General features: G+C 38.6%; 1 protein-coding gene across 4 annotated transcripts in view; it reads right to left on the reverse strand.

Annotated features, from left to right (window-relative positions):
• Positions 1–408: 408 nt before the first annotated feature.
• LOC139963849 (alpha-2,8-sialyltransferase 8F-like) overlaps positions 409–26835 on the reverse strand; it is a 49520-nt gene continuing 23093 nt past the window's right edge. For all 4 annotated transcript variants that reach the window (XM_071965048.1, XM_071965049.1, XM_071965050.1 and 1 more), the window contains exons 2-8: positions 21716–21883; positions 18129–18221; positions 14726–14879; positions 13438–13550; positions 9401–9490; positions 5162–5397; positions 409–4244 (exon numbers count right to left, since the gene is read on the reverse strand). In XM_071965048.1, coding sequence (XP_071821149.1) covers positions 4012–4244; positions 5162–5397; positions 9401–9490; positions 13438–13550; positions 14726–14879; positions 18129–18221; positions 21716–21883 — 1087 coding nt within the window. In that variant the 3' untranslated portion in view covers positions 409–4011. The remainder of the gene's footprint in view (positions 4245–5161; positions 5398–9400; positions 9491–13437; positions 13551–14725; positions 14880–18128; positions 18222–21715; positions 21884–26835) is intronic.

A 26835-nucleotide genomic window follows, 5' to 3' on the forward strand; every position in this document is an offset into this window, starting at 1 on the left:
GATTCCGATCAACATTCTGGATATTATATTTCATGTAGGAATTATTACAATATATATATATATATATATATATATATATAAAATATCATTACATACCAATGTACAGATTGGAACGTTTATATGAATGTTTGATATGAAATCATATAATATATTCCAATATACTTCCAAGTAAATATGAATGACTTCTTGAATCAGGTCGAATGACAACAAAAAGAAATATAACTTATTTGAAAGCACCTTTGAAACTTTCTTGAACTTATTAAATATTTCTTTTAACAATAACAATGTTTGGCAAGGCAAGTTTGATCATTTACATGTAACACAAAAAAAATGTTAAAACCAATCTTGGTATTGCAGCAATTATTACATTGTACAAGAAACTTTTCTTGAACGTATGAAATATTTCAAAACAAATTCAATGGAAAGGCAAGTTTGAACATTTACTACATGTAAAGCAGAAAATGCTAAAACCAATTGTGGTATTGCAGCAATGGTTACATTGTACAAGTACAGAAATGGACAGACCAAAAAAAAAAAAAAAACGAACTCTAAGACATTTAAAGAAAAACCATCTCCACCCCATCACAAGAATGAAAAGAAAAAATCAAATTATTATCTGTAATTTATGAGAGTGAATCAATGACAAACTACCCTTTCAAGTGATTTACACCCCTCCCCTCATTCCCTTCTCACACAGGCCTAAAAGGATAAGCAATATGAAACCATTAATAAGTTATGAAATGACGATAGTAGCATACCAGAGAGCATTTTCTCCTTCTACTTACCCTAAGTTGACCTTTACAATCTCTTAGCTAGTAGCACAGACATGGAATTCCTCCTACATCACACTAACCAGAAAGATGACTAACAGTTTCTATTTACAAGCAATCAACATTAATAATATACTTTTCCAATTTCTATAAGTCCCAGTTGATCACTTACACTCTCACCTCCACAGTAACTCTGTACAACAGAATCCCTTCATCTGTCATTGCAACGAACATCATATCTCTACCAATAAAGTAAACTTCAGTGTGGTGTCATACCCAATGATGACTTAAGTGTGGTCATTTCTTAGTAGCCTTAACTTCCGTTTAAGGAGAAAGGTAAATTCCTGTCCCATCCTCTGTAATCCATTGTCAAAGAGCATTAAGAAATTTCTCCTATTGTATTCAGTAGTAAGATATCTAGCCAGATGAGGATCTAATATAACCTGTGTAATTCAACTAGTTATTCGTGTCGTTATTTCTTGTTCGCATACCACTGTGACAATAGACTATACTCAACCATTCCTGCTGAGCTTGAGACAATGACAATTAAACCACCCTGGCTTACTTTGCTTACGGAAGCTTAAAAGTGCCATCAACATAAGAAAAACGTTGCCCCATAAATTGAAATTTTTCAGTAAATTGTTTAGATAACAAAATAATATCTTATCAAAAATTAGAAAAATGTTAGATTGCTCAGTTGCTTTAACTGAGCAATTGAGCAATTTTCTGCCAAATGTTTAATTGTTCACTTCATTCCATCTGGGCAATTGAGCAATTTTCTGCAAATGTTTAATTGACAACTAATCGTATCTCGTCAATTCAACATTTTTCTGCAAAATGTTTAAATGTTAACTTTTGAAAAATTTTCAGAACATGTGGAATTAACGAGATATGATAAGTTGTCAGTGAAACATTTTGCAGAAAATTGTTCACTTGTTACAGCATCATCATGTTGTAAGAGGACTATAACACAAGTGAATCCTAAATAGCGCCACCATATATACCGATCGCACATGACACGCACTCTGATAAGATCTGAAATATCTCACCAATGCAAGCCCAATAGTGCCATCATAAATATTTAACATAACATGCACACTGAGACAAATATATGCATTGCAGGCCCAGTAGTGCTACTGCATGACTTTGACAGAAAGTGAAGCAAAAAGGTGTGGTATGCCATCAATCAACATTGACAAAACCTTTCTTCGTAATCTTCATGTTTTGCGAGACTGACATCAAATTTTTTACTTCAAATTGTGAAAAATTACAACAGAAATATACCACATTTATTGGTATACTGTTACCTTAATACATCCTTAATGGATGACTTAAGGCGCAAAATTACTGTCGACATGTGGCAGACCATGTAAACAGACTGCTATCAGTGCAGGTTGTATCTATACAACAGTTTTAAATATTTGAAAAATGACCCTTTAAACAAATGAGGTAAATCAATTAAAGTGACTGGACTATAAAGTCTAATACACCGACCACTATAGGTAAGATCCTCAGATGTATCACTAAACTAACTAGTTAAACATACTACTATAATTATGACCCTCATATGACATGTTCACAATACCAATTTGGCAAAGGACAAATGGTACTGTTTGTCATCCAAGGGTACTCTGTTGTTTATATGAAATATATATGAAAAAGGAGATGCTTGGGTAGAGTTATAGGAATTTACAAAACAAAAGAGTTCTTTAAGGTACAACTGGAACCCTACCCCATCCAAGATCGGAAGGGTCCTTTAAGATACAACTGGAACCCTACCCCATCCAAGATCGAAAGAGTCCTTTCAGGTACAACTGGAATCCTATCCCTTCCAAGATCGAAAGAGTCTTTTAAGGTACAACTGGAATCCTATCCCATCCAAGATCGGAAGAGTCCTTTAAGGTACAGCTGGAACCCTTACCCATCAAAGATCGAAAGAGTCCTTTAAGGAACAGCTGGAACCCTACCCCATCCAAGATCGAAGAGTCCTTTAAGGTACAACTGGAACCCTACCCCATCCAAGATCGAAAGAGTCCTTTCAGGTACAACTGGAATCCTATCCCTTCCAAGATCGAAAGAGTCCTTTAAGGTACAACTGGAATCCTACCCCATCCAAGATCGGAAGAGTCCTTTAAGGTACAGCTGGAACCCTAACCCATCAAAGATCGAAAGAGTCCTTTAAGGAACAGCTGGAACCCTACCCCATCCAAGATCGAAGAGTCCTTTAAGGTACAGCTGGAACCCTAACCCATCCAAGATCGAAAGAGTCCTTCAAGGTACACCTGGAACCCTACCCCATCCAAGATCGAAAGAGTCCTGCAGGGTACAACTGGAACCCTACCCCATCCAAGATCGGAAGAGTCCTTTAAGGTACAGCTGGAACCCTACCCCATCAAAGATCGAAAGAGTCCTTTAAGGTTCATCTGGAACCCTAACCCATCAAAGATCGAAAGAGTCCTTTAAGGAACAGCTGGAACCCTACCCCATCCAAGATCGAAGAGTCCTTTAAGGTACACCTGGAACCCTAACCCATCCAAGATCGAAAGAGTCCTTTAAGGTACACCTGGAACCCTAACCCATCCAAGATCGAGAGAGTCCTGCAGGGTACAACTGGAACCCTACCCCATCCAAGATCGGAAGAGTCCTTTAAGGTACAACTGGAACCTGACCCCATCCAAGATCGGAAGAGTCCTTTAAGGTTCATCTGGAACCTGACCCCATCCAAGATCGAATGAGTCCTTTAAGGTACAGCTGGAATCCTACCCCATCCAAGACCGGAAGAGTCCTTTAAAGTACAGCTAGAACCCTAACCCATCCAAGATCGAAAGAGTCCTTTCAGGTACAGCTGGAACCCTACCCCATCCATGATCGGAAGAGTCCTTTAAGGTACAACTGGAACCCTACCCCATCCAAGATCGAAAGAGTCATTTAAGGTACAACTGGAACCATACCCCATCCAAGATCGAAATAGGGGAATCAAAACTAAAGCAAAACAAAGCATTTGGTTGTCAGTGTACAACTATGCATGGCATCACACCTGTTTGCTTCAACTTCACAATTTGGTACAAACTGTGATAATTGTAACTATCAATATCTTAAGAACGGTATGTATATAAAAAATAATGTGAATTTCACCATGCTGCTTAGATTGTGTTCCTTCCATTGTTAGCTATTCTATCGGACACAGATTTGTCATCCACGAATGTCTGAAATTTAAGTATAAACTATCACATCAGTTTGGTTAATTCCTATGGCAATGATGGGGGTGTAAAGATAACACCCCTTGAAGGTGAAGTTTCAGCAGAGAGTGGAATTCTCGACTAAATGTATGAAAGTTTGAACGTTCCAAATCGTCATAGTAATGGTATGGCACTTTCTCTAATTGGTTTTCTTCTACTATGCCATCGAACGGCCAGAATCCAAAAAGGTGAACCTCATCGCATAGTTGTATGGCTGTGCTGAGGAGATAAAACCCTGTGGAAGATTACATTAAAGAAATTAATACAAAGCTTGTAAATCACATATTGCTCCTGTAGATATTGCTTTCCAATTAATGGAGTTATAGCAAAATGAATATTTTTGGTTAGTTTTACCACTGACCTTTGACCTTCCTGAAGGTCTGCAATAAACATGTTCATATAACAAGCCAGGTTAGCCATACATAGCAAAATCCTACCAATTCTGAAGATATTACCGTCAAAGCTTTTCAACACAAATATTGTAGATGAAACTAAAGCATGCATGCACAAACAGCTTTTGACCTCTCTCCCAGAAACTATTATTATTATTATTATTACCCCGTTATTTATATAGCGCATAAATGGGTCTACGGTTATGCCCCATACGTATATATGATACAGACAATTGCGATAACCACACATCGAATGAAATAACAGCCCTTAAAGGGTGTGAAGACGTCTAATGCCGGTAATCTGACCTAGTTTCGAATGAGGTGTAACAGAAGTGTTAGACACCACCATCGATCCCAGAAAATACACACACAGCGTGCTACCGTCGGTAATTAGACACTGGTGTACAGTCAGTACATACAGCTGCGGTCAATACCCCAGCACAGTGTACAAACGATACAGCGATGGACATCTCAGGTCCAGCTAAAGATAACAAGGTATCATGTTTCATTACTGTCTGCATTTTGTAGCGACAAGAGATAAACTTCACTTGCAAGCAACGGAAAGCTAACTTTTTCACAGGGCAGCATGCGGTTTGGGGCGAGTCTTCAATGCCTTTAAGCTAGGATGCTAAAGAAGTGAAACTGAAGCTAAAAAGTTGAGACATGTGGTTCATCACAATTTGATAATCATCTTTAATATGTAGAATGACCTTCGACCATTTACAGTTAGATGCTTGAATAGCATAATTAATCGACAAACCTGTGGATAATCTGTTACTTTGATCTCGTTTCTTCCAAAATGTTTTGATACTTCTATAATGATCTGGATGCCCTATGACCATCACAGGGTCAGTTCTATCATATTTAGCTCTAATCTTCTTACAAAGAGTATCAGATCCAGAGTAGGCAAGACACGGGACCCACAGGAGGCCATGATGTTCCCCGATATCAGAATTCATTTCGATTATGTCAAACATATCATCAAGGTTATTGTATCTGCAAAGTGCATCAAGCAAAATGAGAACAGATCATAAAACATGATCAGATGGCAAAAAAAATCTGGCTAGAGAATACTTTGCAGCATAACGAGGCAGGTAATAGGAATATACGCAGGTTATACATAATCATTCAGTATGAATAATAAACGAGATATCAGGATTTTCATAAGAACATGTATGCAAATTAGGTCCCCAAATATCTTATTTTGCAATACATAGGGACTACTACCAATAGTAATACAATTTTTGTTTTTGGTGTATTTCATGTTAAAATAGTATTATCTAAAATATTCCCATCATTTGAGGCTAAAATTCTAGAAAATTGGTTGAAAAAGGACCGAGATATAAGAACTTTCATAAGAACTGGGGGCAGGCCCCCTCCTCCAGGATATACAATACATAAACAATACACGTATATACAATACACATATACACCCATACCTGCACCGTAGCCATTTTGCAAATATTTCTTACATCGATTGGTGGCGCTATGCCGACATTCAGGGTGCGCGAGATATGATTTTTTGAAACAATGAAGAGTTTTTCAACTTTTTTTCGGTTTTGGATTAGTTTTGGGCATTATTACGATGATAATTCAAATGATCAATTCTCTTTAGCCCTGATATTTGTAGGGTGGTTTTTCTTTATGTGTTGGGCTTGTTCTAGAACATTTATGAAGGTGCTGGCCTGTTTCTACGTGGAGCCTAGATTGTTTGGAAAAAAGGTCATAATGGAGAATTTTCACACTTTTTGAATCAAATTAAAGTTTAAACCATAATTTGGGAAATAAACATCAATAGCAACCCTCCCCCCTAAAAAATATTATTCTAACACTTAAACCAAGTCTATAGCGAGAAGAGTTTTGAAGATACACAATTTTCAAAGTGTTTGGTTTTTCGGGGCATATTCCGTCCAGAAAAGGGCTGAAGCGATATGTAGGCATTAGGTTCCAGAGTGATCAGAGATACAGACCGACTTAACAGCGCCCTCTAAGAAACGCTGAAGATCCACACTATGTGAAGGTAACCCAGCTCATTTAATAATTTCATAGAATGTAAATCAATATCGAAAATATCTTTTTGCACTTAGTGATTAATAATGGGCATTCCAGTTTCATTCACATTTTGTAGCGTTGGACTTTTCTCTTGGTCAAAATGGGTTTTTTTCTTTCTGGAAGAGGTGTTCTACGTTGAGGCATTGGACCTTTTAATATCGAATCATAAATTGAAGCACCAATTCACTGAGGAGCCCACAAATTTCCATCTTTCCCTTTAAATGTATACAGCTGCCTGCATGTTACTACCTCTTGATGGGAACATGATGGGCTCAACATGCCCCATATTCTCTGGCAAAAAAACATATGTTCACCTTTACGGTACGGGCGATATAATTTAACATGATCTGGATCTCTCATTCCACAGTAGGAAAACGTACCAACCAATAGCGCGTAATGTGACGTGCTGCCAGGTGCTATTGACATACTAAATAACCCTTCGTAGGTTCGAAATGATCAGAGTTAACAGAACACTTCACTGAAGGGGCATTTACGAGAGATTCAAGAATAACTAAGGTTTGGATGATAAAGAAGTTGAGATTTACTTTCTCTTTCTCAGAAAAGGCTTGATGTGCACGTACCCTGGCTACTATTCGAACATCTGTCACTCCTTTCTGTATCAAGTGACACACTTATTTTGATGAAAAAACGGCAAGGACACTTGTGTTGTCAAGGAACAACAAATCCTGTCGTTTGCTTCTTGTGTATACATGCATATTGTGTAACTGCAGTTCGATTGTTTGAAAGAAAATACTCAAAATAGCAATTTCGAATATAAACTTGCGGAAAACGTTGGGGTCCGTAGCTTTATTAGGAATTTGGTAGCTATGAAATTATGACATTGGTTGTTGTAGAATACCCATTCAAGGAGTACTATAAGAGTTGAGTGCTACAAGTGAGCACGTCACATGACCCTCTACGGTTGGTACGTTTTTTGCGCGTCTCCTCATTGACGTAGTCGGTCCAGGTTAATGTAAAGGCTACGCCGATGGTACCGGCATACAAACCCATCAGGCATATTACTCAACATTAAGTAACCTCAGCCAATACAAATGGTTTCAGAGTGAAAGACCTGCATATAAGTCATACGAAATTGGCAAACTGTATAAATATATATATATAAGTTTGAAGGAACAGGATTTGTTATTAACATATGTTACTGCAACACCAGAAGAAACAAGAGCCCAAGGGCACTGTGGTTCCTTGCTTGGGGTATATGACAATACACATAATATTATCAAGCAAGATTGGGCTCAAATAGTCCAAGTAATTGTGGTCCTACATGTTCCCATAAAGTAACCAACACTATAGCCAACACTTTTGTGATCACAAAATGTGATCGGATTTTTTATCAAAAGGCACTTTTGAGATCTAAATATGGCGTCGAAAATGTAAGAAGTATAAGGTCACCTACAAGCGGGTCAACAGATATGATAACATTGGTGACCACAGATGACATGACCTTTAAGTATGAAAATGTTCCACCACCCCATTCACAACTTGTCCCAAATTATCAACCGTGTCACACCTTGGCATTGGGATTTAATTGCATTAAATGTCTAAAAATTAACTTTGAACTTGTATACATAACTTCACACACAAAGGTCACCCGTAGGTCAACCAATTGACATTTTTGATCAGTGAGACCTAAACGGAGCATCAAAACTGTAAAAATTCAAACATGTTTTCTTTGCCCATTTTCTCCCCCCAAAATACCAATTTTTTAACATTAGCTGACCTTTGGTGACCTTGGACCACATGACCGCTAAGTTTGAAAATATTCCCCTATACCATTCGCAACTTGTCCAAAAAAATCAACCTTGTCACACCTTGGCACTGGGAGTTATTGCATGAAATGTCTGAAAATTAACTTTGACCTCCTATAACTTCACACACAAAGCTCATCCAGGGGTCAACCTATTGACATTTATGATCAGAAGGTACCTTTAACATCTGAAAATAGCATCGAAACTGTAAAAATCCCCAAAACACGAAAAGGTCACCGGAGGTCAAATTGAGGTCAAGGGTCACCCAGATGTGGGTGGACAATTGGATTACGTAGAAGCAACTCCCAACCCTAACTGACAATTCGTTCTCAAGTTATCGCAAAAATACTAGTTTTTTATCATTAATTGACCTTTGGTGACCTTGGATCACATGACCGTTAAGTTTGAAAATATTACCCTATACCATTTGCAACTACTCCAAAAATATCAACCGTGTCACACCTTGGAACTGGGAGTTATTGCATTAAATGTCTGAAAATTAACTTTGACCTCGTATAACTTCGCACACAAAGGTCACACGGGGGTCAACCCATTGACATTTATGATCAGAAGGTACCTTTAACATCTGAAAATAGCATCAAAACTATAAAAATCCACAAAATACAAAAAGGTCACCAGAGGTCAAATTGAGGTCAAGGGTCACCCAGGTGCGGGTCGACAATTGGATTACATTGAAGCAACTCCCAACCCTAACGGACATTTCGTTCTCAAGTTATCGCAAAAATACTAGTTTTTTATCATTAATTGACCTTTGTTGACCTCGGATCACATGACCGTTAAGTTTGAAAATGCTCCCCTAACCAGTTCACAACTTGTCCCAAAATATCAATCTTGTCGCACATTGGCACTGGGAGTTATTGCAGTTTTAATATTTTCGGTTTTTGGACCATAACTGACCTTTGGTGACCTTTGTGGGCACCAGAAACAATAGGGCACACCTTCTCCATATGGTGGATCTATAGTCCAAGTTTGGCCTCAATCCAACATTCCCTTATTGAGATAGAGCGTACCCAAGCAAGTGTCACAGACACACACACACACACACACACATACATACACGCATACATACACACACACACACGCCAACCTGACTGCATAGGTTCCTTTTGCTAAAGCAAGGAACCAAAAAAGGCAGAAGAATTTAGGCCTGGTGATATTACCTTGTATTTATGATGGTCGGATTCATGGTCGTAAAGTTTGTTTTTGAGCCAGCATCTTCTTGGAACATCTTCACAGGAGCTAAATTACACCTGAGCAGAGAAAAAGGATGACAACAATTATTGACACAGTGATTACACTCTGTCCAAAGAAACGGTCTTACTGTCCTACCTGGTCACAGTGATCACACTCTGTTCAGAGCAACGGTCTTACTGTCCTATACCTGGTCACAGTAATGACACTCTATTCAGGGCAACGGTCTCACTGTCCTACCTGGTGACAGTGATGACACTCTGTCCAGCTCAACGGTCTCACTGTCCTACCTGGTGAGAGTGATAACACTCTATCCAGGGCAACGGTCTCACTGTCCTACCTGGTGAGAGTGATAACACTCTGTCCAGTTCAACGGTCTTACTGTCCTACCTGGTCACAGTGATAACACTCTATCCAGGGCAACGGTCTCACTGTCCTACCTGGTGAGAGTGATAACACTCTGTCCAGTTCAACGGTCTTACTGTCCTACCTGGTCACAGTAATGACACTCTATCCAGGGCAACGGTCTCACTGTCCTACCTGGTGACAGTGATGAGACACTGTCCAGCTCAACGGTCTTACTGTCCTACCTGGTCACAGTGATGACACTCTGTCCAGGGCAACGGTGTTACTGTCGTACCTGGTCACACACCTTTCTTAAATTGTTATTTTTTCTTCCCCTCCCCCCCCCCCCCCGCACCCCTTTCTGATCTTACATTTTGCTTTTTTTTTGGAACATATTCAATATTTCAGACATGGGATGGGAAGGGGAGCTGGAATGGAAAGGCGGGTCCTATCCCCCTCCCCCAAATATAAGTCTGGCCACCCCAGAAATACTAATGGGGACCTCCAGCCACGCCCAAAATTAACAGAGGGCGCTGTTATATTAATCCTATCTAGTTCTATAAAACTTGACTAGTAGCAGTCTATGACTGCAGATAACAACAGTATACCGCCAGTAGCACCAGTAGCATACGCAAAATTTAGTTGATAGTCATTCAAGAAGAGATCTTTTGTATCATACATATACATATATCCAAGTTAAAAATCAAATTTGTATTATTGTTTAAGCACCTTGGCTTGTGTTTTCTAAAGCCCTTCTATTATTTCAGCCAAACTGCACAACATGGGACTTTGAACTAGCCTATAGTCACACAGGTTGTGAGCACTACGTGTTCCTATGTATGTTCCCATGCATGATTCAGAGATCATTAAGTAGTTCGGATCACACTTATTAGGACCAATATGACGTACAGATGTGTTATATGGAACGCGAAAAGGGCAAACTTATTTCGTTTGTTCTGTTTGTTGTCTAAACTAAAGTTGTTGCTGCTGTTTTACCACGTTGTTGCTCAAAGTCACGTTGTTGTCTTAACTTCCGTTGTCTAAACATACGTCGTTGTCTAAACTTACGTTGTTGCTATCGGCACTGTTCAAAATTGCTCAACCGCGTAATGTAAACCCGAATGCAAAATGCATTGAGGTTTCGATGACTTCAGTACACTAGAAAGTTGTTAGTATAAGCAGAACTAGCTGTTACTATAGAAATGGCCCGAACCACCATTTTGATACATTAACACTATGGCATAATAAACACAGGTCAGTCTACTGTACGTGGCTATACACACCTCCACCAAAAACAATAGGGGTCTTGTAGGTCCAAGTCCATTTGGATTCACCAGACGCAAACTTGTGGAAACCTTGTTTGATAAGCTACCGTATCTCCCACCGCCAGCTTATCAGTTAACATGTGCGTTATAACTCAAACGAATAGGAGGCTGCACGGTAAACAACTTCTAAAATGTTATAGGCTATGCAAATATGCTGTGAATGTCGGAAATCAAGTACAACCTCGAGTGTTTAGACAAAGTACCAGCATAAAAATACTGCACTTTTAAACTGATGTCATTGAGCCCCTCCAACAATGTGTAGAGATAATCCGGGAATGTCACGGCGGTAATCAAGTAAAACGAGTGTCGAGAAAAAATGCCAGCATAAAATACTGTTCTTAAAATTGATTTATTTGAACCATAATTTTTTTGTTTGTGCAAAACTACATCACAATTTCTCTGTTTCATAGATTTTACCAGTGTTTTCTGTTTGTGGAAAACTGGTAATCTTCAAGCTTCCCTTTCATATGCAGATTGCTATATGCTACTAAATTCTCTATCCATTGATATCAACATAGAGTCTCATGCACATTGGGCTCTAAATTGCCAAATATATTAAAATACATCGGGAAGGCGGAAGGTCAACAGAATCTGCACACCTTTTACATGAATTTCAGAGATTCTTGTTTTCCAAGAATGTGACCCATTTAATTAAGAAGATTAGAATTGACTGAAATTCCCCAGGTCTGATACATTATATGGAAATATTATTTTTGAACGGTTGTTTTACATTGCTGTTTGTGACAATAATGGTGCAATGCCCAACCTACATATTTTATACTAATTCTTTGGTGTGACCTTGTCCTTCACTTGGTTCAATGAGGAGAATCTTTGTATTGTAGACGCTTCAGTGGACCAAATCGGTCGTATACAAAAGTCAACAAATTTCTATCGTTGAATTTCTAACTTTTCTCAAAGTTTTTTAACTATGTTCTCACATTTGTCTTCTCTTTCTCTTTTTGGAAGTGCCTCTTGACTTATCAGAAAAGACTATCACATTTCCTCTTGTATTTGTTTGCATTTTGTATAAAACTTCACATCTAATGTTTCAATTTTTCTGGAGGACAAGCAACACCACCCCTCCCCCTCCCCCGGCCACCAACACCACTCCCAACTCCCCAACTGGTAGGCAGCTTCACTTCTCTTTCCCTCAAAATTCCTGCATTTTTCTCTGATATTGTAAAATATTACCACATGGGCCAAGGCTCCCTTTTTTAAGTTTTCTCCCTCCATCTCTCACCGCCCCGCCCCGCCCGCCCCCACTTATGAATTTTAAAAAGAAGAGGGCTCTGCTTGCTAGTGAGACAGTTTTGGTATACCTTTATGTAATTCTCCATTGTTAAGCAACTTCTTGTTTTGCATGTTGCATCAAATTGTAAATAGTCAAAGTCAATTTTAGTCCAGAAAGAATACTTCACACGTTTGTAAAACTTGGAATTGCGCACGCGTAATGGCTGCAATTAATACTTTTCTTAGAATGGAACACACCCAATATTCTCTATAGCAAATGGCCATCTATCTTGAAAATAGACAAAGGTAAGAGGCTCATTTTGAGTAAATATATTGTAAGCTTCGCCAAATTCCAGAAAAATGACGTGTCCACACTCAAATAGCTTTTAATCTAGCTTAAATCTGCATATTTAAAGCAAATGTACGGCAGCTTAAAACTGACATCAAGATAAAAACATCTAACCCTAATGACTCAGCAGTTTCCAGAAAATTGTTGAAATGATGAGATGTAATAAGCACATGTAATTTCAACGCCTCTCAGAAAATTGTGAAATTGTTCACTTGGAAAGAAGTAAACAATTTAAGATTTTGCGAAATGAATATGCTGAAATGACAAAATCAGATAAGCTTAATATATCATTTATCTATTTAAAAATAAAAACGAATCGTCCAGATAACACAACTAAAACAATTTATCATGATTCTGTTTGTTTGTTTTTGGGTACAAGGTTGTAACGTAGTATCTAACTATTTTTCTGAAAAATGCCAACAATTATTGTAAAAATAATTTTATCTTCATAGCACATTTAAGCTGCCGTACAAATGGGCAGGCACGTAACCAAGGGGGGAGGGGGGGGGGCGAAGAGGCGACCACCCCCTTGAGCATATTTTTTTTTTATGATATCGCTAGTAATTTCAAATAGAAAATGCTTAGATGCAACTTCCAAGGCCTGGGAAGTGCTATTTCCAGCGATCTGGGAGGCATTTTCCTTGCACGCTTCGCACCAACTCACGGTGGCGCTACGCTTAGATAGTTTGCCTACAGGCTTCGCCCCTCCCTTGGCAAATTCCTCGCTGCGCCCCTGCAAATGTGTTAATAATCTCACCTAAAGACGAAGTCAGCTGCATCGATTTGTTGGCCACAGCTACTATTCCTTAAGATGCCACCATTCCCAACTAGACTGCATCTTTGAAAATGTTTGCCAGCAAACGGAGACACCTGTAGAAGAAATTATTTTTATATAAACAACACTCTAATACAGTTAATTGGCAAATAATGCACCATATACCTCCCTCTGGATGCCCATTATATGCTCAGGGAAGTTAACAAACAAAAGAAGAAATAATGTATTCAGATTCGATGACATAACTATTTGCCATTTTTGGAACCTGTTTTAGCTGAAGGTTACCTTCATCAACTGTCATGTTTGACAAGGTTTTAACAGATTATTCTCTGTTTCACTGACTTGAGAAGACAATGAACTCCACTAAAGACAATCAGGTAAAGTACTCATTATAAAAAAAAAATCATTTGAAGTATAAGATTCATCTCATATTCCTTACTTTGATATATCATGTTCAAACAGTTTTTTTTTTTATAAATTTGACCTTTGACTTCCAATAATTTTTTTTATCTAATACATAGTAGCAATAAATACTGAAGAGTCATTTATCTCAGCGCAAACATCCTTGAATAATAATAATAATAGCTTTATAAAGTGGGCTACATAAAAGGTTTCAATTTCACATCCCTCATTATAAATTACGCACCGATCGAAGCAATGTTTGTCCTAACATCACTTAGGCTAGGTGTCAACCCTTAGCTTTTGTACTATTTTGACCGAACTTTACTTGTGAACGTTGTAAGTCTATAGTTAACATTTGCGCTTCATGCATATTCATAGCCATGAAAAGCCACTTGTTTCACTTCAATCGACCTAGCTTTGACCTCTGGTCACCTTTCCTTCTGAAGGTCTTCCTGCTATATGCCTAATTCCCATTCATTTGTGCCAGGTTCTTACCAAATTTGAAGAAATCACCTTACAACTAGAACTATATTTGCCTGCAAATACGCAGTATTGTAGTAAGATTGGAGTGCATGCAGTATTAGGAAGAACTTTTCGGTTACTCATGGTGTTTTATTTTTTGATCGGAGAACACAGTCTAAGTCCCATGATTATTCCTCTATGAAAATCAATTTCATGTTTTCTTGTAGAGTTCACCTCGAACTTCATTTATTTTAACAAGATATTTTGACATGCCTATCATAGCCATGAAGTTCAACATTCAATTCAATAGTTCCTTACATGCATGGAGTTGCATGCTAAAAGTCACCTTTTCTCCATATAAATTTCATGACCTTTGCGATGAGAGTAATTAGTATTAGAAGGATACCTTTGGGAGAGATGACCATATTGTATCATCAATAATGCTAGATCTGCTCAATCCAGGCAGGTAATAGGACAGCTTGGTGTGAAGAGGCGTGTTTTCCTGACTAAGAATGAAATAACGCTCTGAGTCAGCCATTTCAAATTGTAGGATTTCATTCCTGAATAATGATAAAAAAACAAAAATTTGAACAACTTTAGCTGATTGCATGTACAAATTAAGATCCCACTCCACAAGGAGCCTCCAACGTTCAATTTTAATAATTCTGATAGAAAAGATGAAGGGAAAGGTGGTTTACATTAGAAATTCACTTCTTCATGTCTTAGGCAAAATAAGTGGAAAATATAAACTAAAGAAAACTGAAAGAGCCAGGAGGTTATTTGGGTTTAATCAGTGTTAGTCTTGAAGTCACCTTAGGAGATACTGACTGTATGCATTTGAAAGTTGGCTTTTTTTTGTCTTTTGTATATATGGACATTTTTTTATTTATTTTTTATTATTATTTAGGTTTACAGTGTTGTTCAGGGACAAGGCCCTCTCACACGACTTTACAACCCTGGTCATTGGTAACTTGACACACCTACACACCAATCTCTCCTGGGGCACCACAGTGCACCACGTGTCCCCCTAGGGACTTTCCCATAGGGTGCAGCAACAAACCGGCGCACACAACTATATTTACAAGTTACCTCGCAAGTCCCCATTTATACACCTGGGTGAAGAGAGGCAATGGAGATAAAGCGCCTTGCCCAAGGACACAACGCAATGATCTGGCCAAGGCTCGAACCTGTAATCCTTAGATCACAAGTCCACTGCCTTAACCACTTGACCACAACGCCCTTTTGAATTCTAAATTTTCTTTCAATGCTATTTTAATGTAGTTATGTACATTATTGCATATATACTGACAGTAGTTGGATGGTATATTTCGCATCAAATGGAACTAACTGAGCATTGAATGATACATAGTGGCCATCATGGGAATTCACAGGTGGGGCTGAAGGTGAATGAAGGATCTATAAAGGAGAGGGATGTACTGTATGGGGTTACTGAAGCGGTCTTCTATATGTAGGGGGTCGGGGGGGGGGGGATTTCCCCCTCATAAAAATAGAAAACTTAAAATTTGACAATGAATTGGAATGACTATTAAATTAAATTTAATTTGAGTTAAATTCAATTCAATTCTGAACTGATTGAATATTGAACTGAATTCAATATTGAATTGATTGAATATTGAATCGAATTGAAGGCATGATATACAAGAATAATCTCTGTATATAGAACTTAATTGGCACATGAATATAACGTTATTCATTCCTTGGAGTCCACATGTGGGCCCTCGTAAATTGTTATTACCAGTACTGTTATTCTAGTTTTGAGCAGCAGAATGGCTAACCATGCCAACAGTGAATGCTTCTAAATCATGCACATATTGAATGAACGGGGTAAACAGTTAGTACACGGCTTTACATGCATATTAGCATTATGACAAATTTATGGACACTTTGAACCCAATCCCGGATTACCAAACATTTAAATAATATTCAGTACCCCAAATTTAAAAACTTCAAAAGACATCAAAGGAAAAAAAAAACAAGAAAGATGCATACAAAGCCCCTTTTCAATTTTCTTAAAAATCATTTTGCTATTCTCTAGTTGCTATTATCCTCCGCTAAACTTTATTGATATTTACTTTATCATATTGCTTTGAATGAGAATGTTCAACAATAAATCACTGAATGGATTGAAAACCCATGCACTGGAAATGCAACCTGTAGTTCTTTCAATTTAATCTAACCTGCATGGTAGCTTTGTTTATCATAAATTTTATTGTAGTCATCGTAAACCACTTTTTTTTATATCCTGAACGACTATATGCCTTTCATTCAGCTGTTACCATGCGAGGTCGATATAAGTAACGCAATATGTACACGTTTTGCTACTACCTACAAAAAATAAACTCTGTTTCCAGAATCTTTAAAGTACAACATAACACTCCCTGTATAAGGGTTATTACTCCTCGATCAATATGTTATGTTACATACGAATATATAGATATATAATACCGCAGTAATATCAATGACACTGGTCACACTGTGGAGTCAAGATCGAACGAGTTTTCATTAAATGGTATAACATTTCTTATGTTCTTCACAGCTGGAATGTTGTTCAGTTGCGTACGGGTAAAAAGTACTTGGATTTGAGCCAAATCAGAACAAGGCTTTCAGTTTCTGAAATGGTTCAGGGTAGTTACAGCATAATGATAAGCACAGAATCACTGTTGATATTTTGTTAATCGTTATGAGACGAGTTCTGCTATATGCCCACGTCATATATACCACTGTTAATTCTTGAGGAATATGCAATGACTCTTTAAATGAACATTTGAGGCTCGTCATTGAAAGGAACTAGATTACATCCGATGAACGCAATTCCAAATTCATGTCCATCAGTTTGGGGATGCCCGTCAGTTTGGGGATGTCCGTCAGTTTGGGGATGTCCATCAGTTTGGGGATGTCCATCAGTTTGGGGATGTCCATCAGTTTGGGGATGTCCATCAGGTTGGGGATGTCCGTCAGTTTGGGGATGTCCATCAGTTTGGGGATGTCCATCAGTTTGGGGATGTCCATCAGGTTGGGGATGTCCGTCAGTTTGGGGATGTCCGTCAGTTTGGGGATGTCCGTCAGTTTGGGGATGTCCATCAGTTTGGGGATGTCCGTCAGTTTGGGGATGTCCATCAGTTTGGGGATGTCCATCAGGTTGGGGATGTCCGTCAGTTTGGGGATGTCCGTCAGTTTGGGGATGTCCGTCAGTTTGGGGATGTCCGTCAGTTTGGGGATGTCCATCAGTTTGGGGATGTCCATCGGTTTGGGGATGTCCATCAGTTCGGGGATGTCCATCAGTTTGGGGATGTCCGTCAGTTTGGGGATGTCCGTCAGTTTGGGGATGTCCGTCAGTTTGGGGATGTCCGTCAGTTTGGGGATGTCCGTCAGTTTGGGGATGTCCGTCAGGTTGGGGATGTCCATCAGTTTGGGGATGTCCATCAGGTTGGGGATGTCTATCAGTTTGGGGATGTCCATCAGGTTGGAGATGTCCGTCAGTTTGGGGATGTCCATCAGGTTGGGGATGTCCGTCAGTTTGGGGATGTCCGTCAGTTTGGGGATGTCCATCAGTTTGGGGATGTCCGTCAGTTTGGGGATGTCCGTCAGTTTGGGGATGTCCGTCAGTTTGGGGATGTCCGTCAGTTTGGGGATGTCCATCAGTTTGGGGATGTCCATCAGTTTGGGGATGTACGTCAGGTTTGGGATGTCCATCAGTTTGGGGTGTCCACCAATCTGGGGACGTCGATCAGTCTGGGGTGTCCACAAATCTGGGGATGTCCATCTGCTGTACATACAGTAATTCTTACCTTAGTTGTGTTATTGCATCTTTACTGAAGTTTCTCTGTACTTGGTTCAGCACTTCGTGATAGATGAACAGAGCATCACGTGATTCTTCCAATCTGTCACACAAGAACAATAAAATGCAATTATTTCCCCAATTGTTTACATATTTATCAGTTTGCTTTAAGATGTGCATCCCTTTCCTTGGATTAAATAATATTTCAACCAAAATATCCTTTTTGTATGCCTAAGCATACATTGTATGGGTTTTTAAAAATAGCGCTTTCTTGGTGCTGAATGGAGGTGGGGGGGGGGGGCGGGGTTGAAGACGATGGAATTTTTTTTTTACTATGATGCATGGATTATACCATAAATCTGTAAAGGGTGGGATTAACCTGATTGTTGGACAAGAAGGTTGAGACCCGTTAAACTGTTTTTACAGCTACTTTGGGAAAACATTTCAAGTCTTCAGATGAAGGAATGAACAATTATCCCTATACACACTCGATAAATACAGTACACACATTCATTTATTTACTGTAAGGAAAGGTTATACTGATCAAAATTAAAGAACCAGCTAACATCGATTCTTTACATCTTCAGATTAACATGTCTAGAGGTCTATAGTTATGATATTGTGCGCATGTATTTCTTCTTTATACTTTTGGGCGTTTCCTTTTTACTATGAAGAAAAGCTGATATAATATTACTTGCTTTTGAACAGAACTTTCAATGAGTTATTTCACAATATGAAGTAGGTCACGGTATCTTTAACAAGAAAGTGAAAATGCTATTCATTTCATTCACACTTAGTCGATGCAAAACTTTTTATCAGGTTTGCAACACTTTGGAAATTCCTTAGTAATTCCATATTGTTCTCATAGGTATCGTCCTATAGTGGGATGCATTGTAGAACTGACATTAAGTGGGATTGCGTATCGTACTATAGTGGGATGCATTTTAGAACAGACATTAAGTGGCACTGGGTGTCGTCCTACAGTGGGATGCATTATATAACTGACATTAAAAGGGATTGGGTACCGTCCTAAAGTGGGATAGTGGGATGCATTGTAAAACTGACATTAAGTGGGTTTGGGTAAGTTCCTATAGCGGGATGCATTGTAAAACTGACACCAAGTGGGATTGGGTACCGTCCTGTAGTGGGATTCATTGTAGAACTGACATTTAGTGGGATGGGGTATCGTCCTATAGTGGGATGCATTGTTGAACTGACATTAAGTGGGATTGGGTATCGTCCTATAGTGGGATGCATTGTAAAACTGACATTAAGTGGGATTGGGTACCGTCCTATAATGGGATGCATTGTAGAACTGACATTAAGTGGGATTGCGCATCGTCCTACAGTGGGATACAATTGTAGAACTTACATTAAGTGGGATTGGGTATCGTCCAATAGCGGGATGCATTGTTGAATTGACATTAAGTGGGATGGCGTATCGTCCTATAGTGGGATGCATTGTAGAACTGGCATTAAATGGGATTGGGTACCGTCCTATAGCGGAATACAATTGTAGAACTGACATTAAGTGGGATGGCGTACCGTCTTATAGTGGGATGCATTGTAGAACTGGCATTAAATGGGATTGGGTACCGTCCTATAGCGGAATGCAATTGTAGAACTGACATTAAGTGGGATGGCGTATCGTCCTATAGTGGGATGCATTGTTGAACTGATATTAAGTGGGATTGCGTATCGTACTATAGTGGGATGATTGTAGAACTGACATTAAGTGGGATGGCGTATCGTCCTATAGTGGGATGCATTGTTGAACTGACATTAAGTGGGATTGGGTATCGTCCTATAGTGGGATGCATTGTTGGATTGACATTAAGTGGGATGGCGTATCGTCCTATAGTGGGATGCATTGTTGAACTGATATTAAGTGGTTTTGGGTAAGTTCCTATAGCGGGATGCATTGTAAAACTGACATCAAGTGGGATTGGGTACCGTCCTATAGCGGAATGCAATTGTAGAACTGACATTAAGTGGGATGGCGTATCGTCCTATAGTGGGATGCATTGTAGAACTGGCATTAAATGGGATTGGGTACCGTCCTATAGCGGAATACAATTGTAGAACTGACATTAAGTGGGATGGCGTATCGTCCTATAGTGGGATGCATTGTAGAACTGGCATTAAATGGGATTGGGTACCGTCCTACAGCGGAATGCAATTGTAGAACTGACATTAAGTGGGATGGCGTATCGTCCTATAGTGGGATGCATTGTTGAACTGATATTAAGTGGGATTGCGTATCGTACTATAGTGGGATGTATTGTAGAACTGACATTAAGTGGGATTGGGTATCGTCCTATAGCGGGATGCAATTGTAGAACTGACATTAAGTGGGATTGCGTATCGTACTACATTGGGATGCATTGTAGAACTGACATTAAGTGGGATTGCGCATCGTACTATAGTGGGATGCATTGTAGAACTGACATTAAGTGGGATTGCGTATCGTACTATAGTGGGATGCATTGTAGAACTGACATTAAGTGGGATTGGTTATCGTCCTATAGTGGGATGCATTGTAGAACTGACATTAGGTGGGATTGGGTATCGTCCTATAGCGGGATGCAATTGTAGAACTGACAATAAGTGGGATTGGGTACCGTCCTAAAGTGGGATAGTGGGATGAATTGTAGAACTGACATTAAGTGGGTTTGGGTAAGTTCCTATAGCGGGATGCATTGTAAAACTGACATCAAGTGGGATTGGGTACCGTCCTATAGCGGAATGCAATTGTAGAACTGACATTAAGTGGGATGACGTATCGTCCTATAGTGGGATGCATTGTAGAACTGGCATTAAATGGGATTGGGTACCGTCCTATAGCGGAATACAATTGTAGAACTGACATTAAGTGGGATGGCATATCGTCGTATAGTGGGATGCATTGTAGAACTGGCATTAAATGGGATTGGGTACCGTCCTATAGCGGAATGCAATTGTAGAACTGACATTAAGTGGGATGGCGTATCGTCCTATAGTGGGATGCATTGTAGAACTGGCATTAAATGGGATTGGGTACCGTCCTATAGCGGAATGCAATTGTAGAACTGACATTAAGTGGGATGGCGTATCGTCCTATAGTGGGATGCATTGTTGAACTGATATTAAGTGGGATTGCGTATCGTACTATAGTGGGATGATTGTAGAACTGACATTAAGTGGGATGGCGTATCGTCCTATAGTGGGATGCATTGTTGAACTGATATTAAGTGGGATTGCGTATCGTACTATAGTGGGATGCATTGTAGAACTGACATTAAGTGGGATGGCGTATCGTCCTATAGTGGGATGCATTGTTGAACTGATATTAAGTGGGATTGCGTATCGTACTATAGTGGGATGCATTGTAGAACTGACATTAAGTGGGATGGCGTATCGTCTTATAGTGGGATGCATTGTAGAACTGACATTAGGTGGGGATCGGTAGAGTGCTATACTCAGTGATATGCACTGAAAACAAAAGTTTAATAAACACATGTCTTCTATTAACATCATCTCTGTTTCTCAATATTTTGGACATATATTGAGACATGGTGTTACCAGTCATAACAATGAGAAAACAAATATTAAACTCACCCAGGTCTGTAGGAAAGCTCCTGCAAATAATAGTAGAGGATTGTCAAGCTGACGGCAAGCATTGCAATGATTACGAATATCTTGAATTTTCCAGTCCATATTTTGGACGACATCTTGATCAGCTTATGACTTGAATGATATACATTGTGTATTATACAACATAATGATCTGAAAAAGAAAAATCACACTAATCCTAAATTTGGAGAAATAATATCCATCATTCTGCTGAACGTATACCTCCTCAAATCCATCTATTTATTCACACATGTTAATTTGTACATTTTCCTACAGTGAAATAAGAGGAAAAAAAACATGTGTTTGGTCTATTATTTTTATTTTGGTGACATATTTTGCCAAATATGTCACCAAAAACAGAACTAGTATTGTTCGATACAGGTGACAAACGCCTACAATGGAATTACGACCTTCCTTACCGGTTTCGAACCTCTGGACATACGATCAGCGTCCTTGGCCTAGTTGGTTAGGGTGTCCGCGTACAGAGCGGGAGGCCCGGGTTCGAATCCCGGTGAAGGCTGGAAGTTTTTTCACTGTTCTTGATTTTCCAGCTCATTACGATTTTCATTTATATATATTCATTTGCCTTTGTTGTTTGCCTCCATTTTATATGTATATATATATATATATATATATATATACATATATATATATTCCAACTCATTGCGATTTCAATTATATATATATATATATATATATATTCCAACTCATTGCGATTTCAATTATATATATATATATATATATATATATATATATATATATATATATATATATATATATATATATATATATATATATATATTCATTTGCCTTTGTCTTTTGCCTCCATTTCATTAACAGAGTCTGTTCAAAGTATCTTTCGAGATCCGGCTTTAGGAATCACAAACTGTTCATGAGTTGCTCTTGAAGGAAATGAATCACACTAATACAGACAAAACAGCTAATGTAATAAAGTCAATAAACGGACAAAGCGACAAGAAAGCGAAAGCGAGAAAATAAAAATAAAGTCAATTATTTGTCAGACGCCATTATTGATGTTCGTGAACGAGATGTGTGTGTGTTGAACGAGATCGGTTAATCTTAATCATTGAACGAAAGGAAATGTCACATGATTTTCAGGCGAAGCCCAATACTGCCCATGTTTTGTCATGGCTAGTAACTATGCTTCCCAAGTTAAGCACACTGCAGCTAACAAATACATTGCTTTCCTTTTTTTCACTTCAGCGTTCATCTTTAACACTTTCAACATTATAACATCGTTGAGATAGCATCCTTGAGGAAGACCTATACAATTTTTAAATTCATGATGAATTGACAAGTCTCAAATCTTTTGCTGGTAAAACCAACTACACTATTTTTCATGCCAGTAAACAAGAACCATGCATGCTTCCTGTAGGGAGCTTTATTTTCTATTGAATTGAAATTAACAAATCATGTAGTATACAAATAATGAATGGTTATGAGTGCAATAGTGCAAATATTTCATGAGTTGAAAGATGTACTTTGTTCCATTCAACGAGGCGCATGCACGAATGGAAACCATCCATTATTTGTTTTATACAACATATTATATTAAGATGGGTAAAATGCCCTCATGCAACAGATTTTTTTGAACAGACAGGTTTCTCTGCTCTCTTACCATTGGAAAAAAGTGTTACCAAAAAAGTATAACCCATGGTTCTATTTCATAGAGTGGAATAGAGCGGATTTTGCATGCAATCAACGAGCAATTGACCAATCAAATGACCAGAATACAATTAGGTGTTGTATAATATAAAATATCGTAGTGAGCTTTTGAATATGCAGAGCGTGGTACTGCTTCTTTATACTGATAAGTGCTCTTGCCATGCTATGGGGGTATCATGATTGACCAATTGCTGGACACCCTGTCTCCATTAGTATTATACCGCAGTTAGTGTAGTGACGATACTTGAAATAATAATGACTGGAATTCAATGTTCTCTTAGTTAATGTAAAGTCTTGGTATGTGGTAATAGTTATTATACGTATATATAATAAGGTTCGCGTGGTGATGCGAGTCGTATCGCTGCGCTGGATGGAAAGGCACGCTAGAGGTGTGCATCCATAGGCGTAGGAGCCTAATTTGATTTGGGGGGGCTGTAACGACTTGCCCGAAAAGTATAGCCAAAATTTGCTCCGCGCGCATTCAACATTTCGATGTGCATATCATACAGGCATTCATCGGTTATTACATCACATGCCTTTACCCGATGAATGCTTATATGATATGCACACTAAGATGTTGAATGCGCGCGAATCGCGCGAAAATTTTGGTTATATTTTCCGTGTTATCACCCTTTCATATTGGTTATAATATTGGGGAAGTTGTTACGATAATAATAATAATATCAGTTTAACTATTGAAAAACCATTGCAAATTAACCATTGCAAATTATTCTTCTTTCAGTAGGTGCCCGAAAAATTATCACCATATTGCCCGAATTTTCACCAAAAATTTTGGTTGGGGGGGCTGCAGCCCCCCCCCAGCCCCCGCCTCCTACGCCTATGTGTGCATCCCAGTATAACTAATTAGCTGGTAGCGTGGTGTTCTGACAGAATTAACGCGCTGAAGAATTGAAACTTGAACAGAAGTCGATGGTAATATAGTCCGTTTCGGGTGAAAAGATTATTATGTAGAAGATTATATGATTGGTTGTGTGTCATCACACTTAGTACCATAGGCCACTGTCATCCCAGGTACAGGATCCGCTGTTGTAATGGTCTCGTTGGATTTTAGCAGGGAGTTGCTTCCATCATGAACAACTCCCTGGTTTTAGCTGGTTTTACTTGTCTAATAAATCAACGGTTATTCTCATCTCTGGTGTCGCCCTTATTCAGCAGTGGCGGAGCTAGGGGTATTGGTCAAGGGGGGCGAGAATGGTCTGTAGGGGCGCTTTTGACACTATCTAAGCGGAGCGCCACCACAGGTTGGCGCGGAGCGTACCGATTTTTTTTGGAGTATAGATACTCTCTAAATCGCCGGAAATGACCCTTTCCGGGCCTTGCTAATTTGCAGATAATGTGACAAATGTCAATAGGTAGATGAGAGCGCAATAAAAAAAGTCAATAATCGCGAATAAGTAAAAAGTGGTAAAAAGCTGAAAAGGGCGCCAGCAGTCCATTTGAGTCCGTCAGGGGGGGGGGGGATCCTCCCTCTGACTGTATGGACGCTCCGCCACTGCCTTATTAAATTATTGTTTTTACCGACTTAATCGACGGACATACTCATCATATCGCCCTCTTTCATCGGTGCGCGTCCCTTCAATATTTAAGTTTAAGAATTGTTGATCTCCGATCCCATGGCATGCGCATCAAGCGAATGACCTTTGTAACTCTCTGATTAAGTACACTGGTATGTTTGATAGCATTAGAGATATCTTTCCAATTAAAACAGCAGTTCAAGTTTACTATATTCTTTCATATATATTCCGAAATATCATGTGCTATTTATGTCTGTTGTACAGCTAAGACTAGTAGGCTACCCTGAATCCACTTCAGATAGTGAAAATTGGTTAATTAAACTGCTTACTGGCAGCCATAGGCACTTTCCCACTAACTTACTTTACAGGAAATATAAATTTGTAAAACGTCAGTGATATTCATACGTACTGTGTTTGTAGCGTACTTTATAATTATCGTAAGGGTATATGCTTCCGTCTGTTACATCGAATTGTATAAGAGTGCGTAATAATAGCGATTACGATATACATACACGTAATTTAATTTTTTTTCGAAGTCTTTCAGGGGTGGATTATACGAACATCCGGGTGGATTAAGAGCATAAAAAATAGTACAGCTTAATTTCAAATGTTATCAGTTTTTTTTTTAATATAATTGCTCAAAGTAGTGAGCATGCAAGTGTAACCGGAGCATAACCTGGTTAATGTTTTGTATAGTTATCATTTTCTTTTATTTTCCTACTTTTGTTTTTATTCATTTGATCATTTTCTTTTGTTTGTTTGTTTTTATTCATTTGACAATGAATAACCTTTACTTGGTAGATTTATGAGTTCCCTTAATTTTCACTTTTATTGCCAACTACTACATGGCAACAGTTAGTGGTCAGGTGGCCCTGTGTGACCTGTCTTTTTCTTAAGTTAAGTAATTGTTTTGCGTGGTCCTTTTTTCTAGGAATATATGAGTGGCTCCAAGAGTCTATCCCTTTTCAGAACTGTGGGTTAAATAGACAATTTTATAACTTTTTTTTGGTTAGATAGGAATGTTTTGGTGATAGATGATTATTTTAAAATGTACCAAAGGACACCATAAGTTAAGTAATGTGTCTGGTAAATTATGTATTAAGTGTTAATTGACAGCTGGTTGGTCACTGGACCTCGGATACCAGGAAGTGGAGGGCAAGCTGGTCTAGAGTAGGGGGGGGGGGAAGTTGAGACAAAGGCTAAATCATGAATATTCAATGAACCAAGCTTTGTGTTTAATTGGTTTAAGGTGGTCATGTGTGAGTTGCCTTGTACTATTATTATGGGATGTATTCTTATTATTATGGGATGTATTCTTATTATTATGGGATGTATTTTAATTATTATGGGATGGAGTGAATAGGGTAGCATGGTAGGGGGAAATTAAGATAAGACACTGACGCCGAGTTAAGTTTACAGTAGTTAGAGGAGAAGAGTAGAAGGATTAAGTTTGTAATAGTTAGAGGAGAAGAGGGGAAGGATTAAGTTTGAAATGGTTGGGTACGAGATCATAATTATTTTCTTTGACTAACTCTACCAGTAATAGAGTAGAGGACCAGTATTAAATTAATTAGAATTTAAATGGACACTTAATTAAAGCTATTTACCCATGGAGTTTTTATAGAAGTTTAGTGAATACCTGGAGCTTGTTCTACAAATGGATATTCTATTTTAGTAAAAACCTGGAACTGTTTTACAAGGAAATTTCATATTTAATAAAAGTTTAACACCCGGAGCTGTACCAATGGAGGCAGAACTATATTTCATCCTGTGCTAATATCTGGCAACCCTAAAATTTTCTGTTGTGATGGAACTGAACTATAAATTCCCATTTTAATTCAATGTTTGGATCCGGAATTGAACCCCTGCGATGACCCAACCCGA

The sequence above is a fragment of the Apostichopus japonicus genome, chromosome 22 (assembly GCF_037975245.1).
Source record: "Apostichopus japonicus isolate 1M-3 chromosome 22, ASM3797524v1, whole genome shotgun sequence".
NCBI lineage: Eukaryota > Metazoa > Echinodermata > Holothuroidea > Aspidochirotida > Stichopodidae > Apostichopus > Apostichopus japonicus.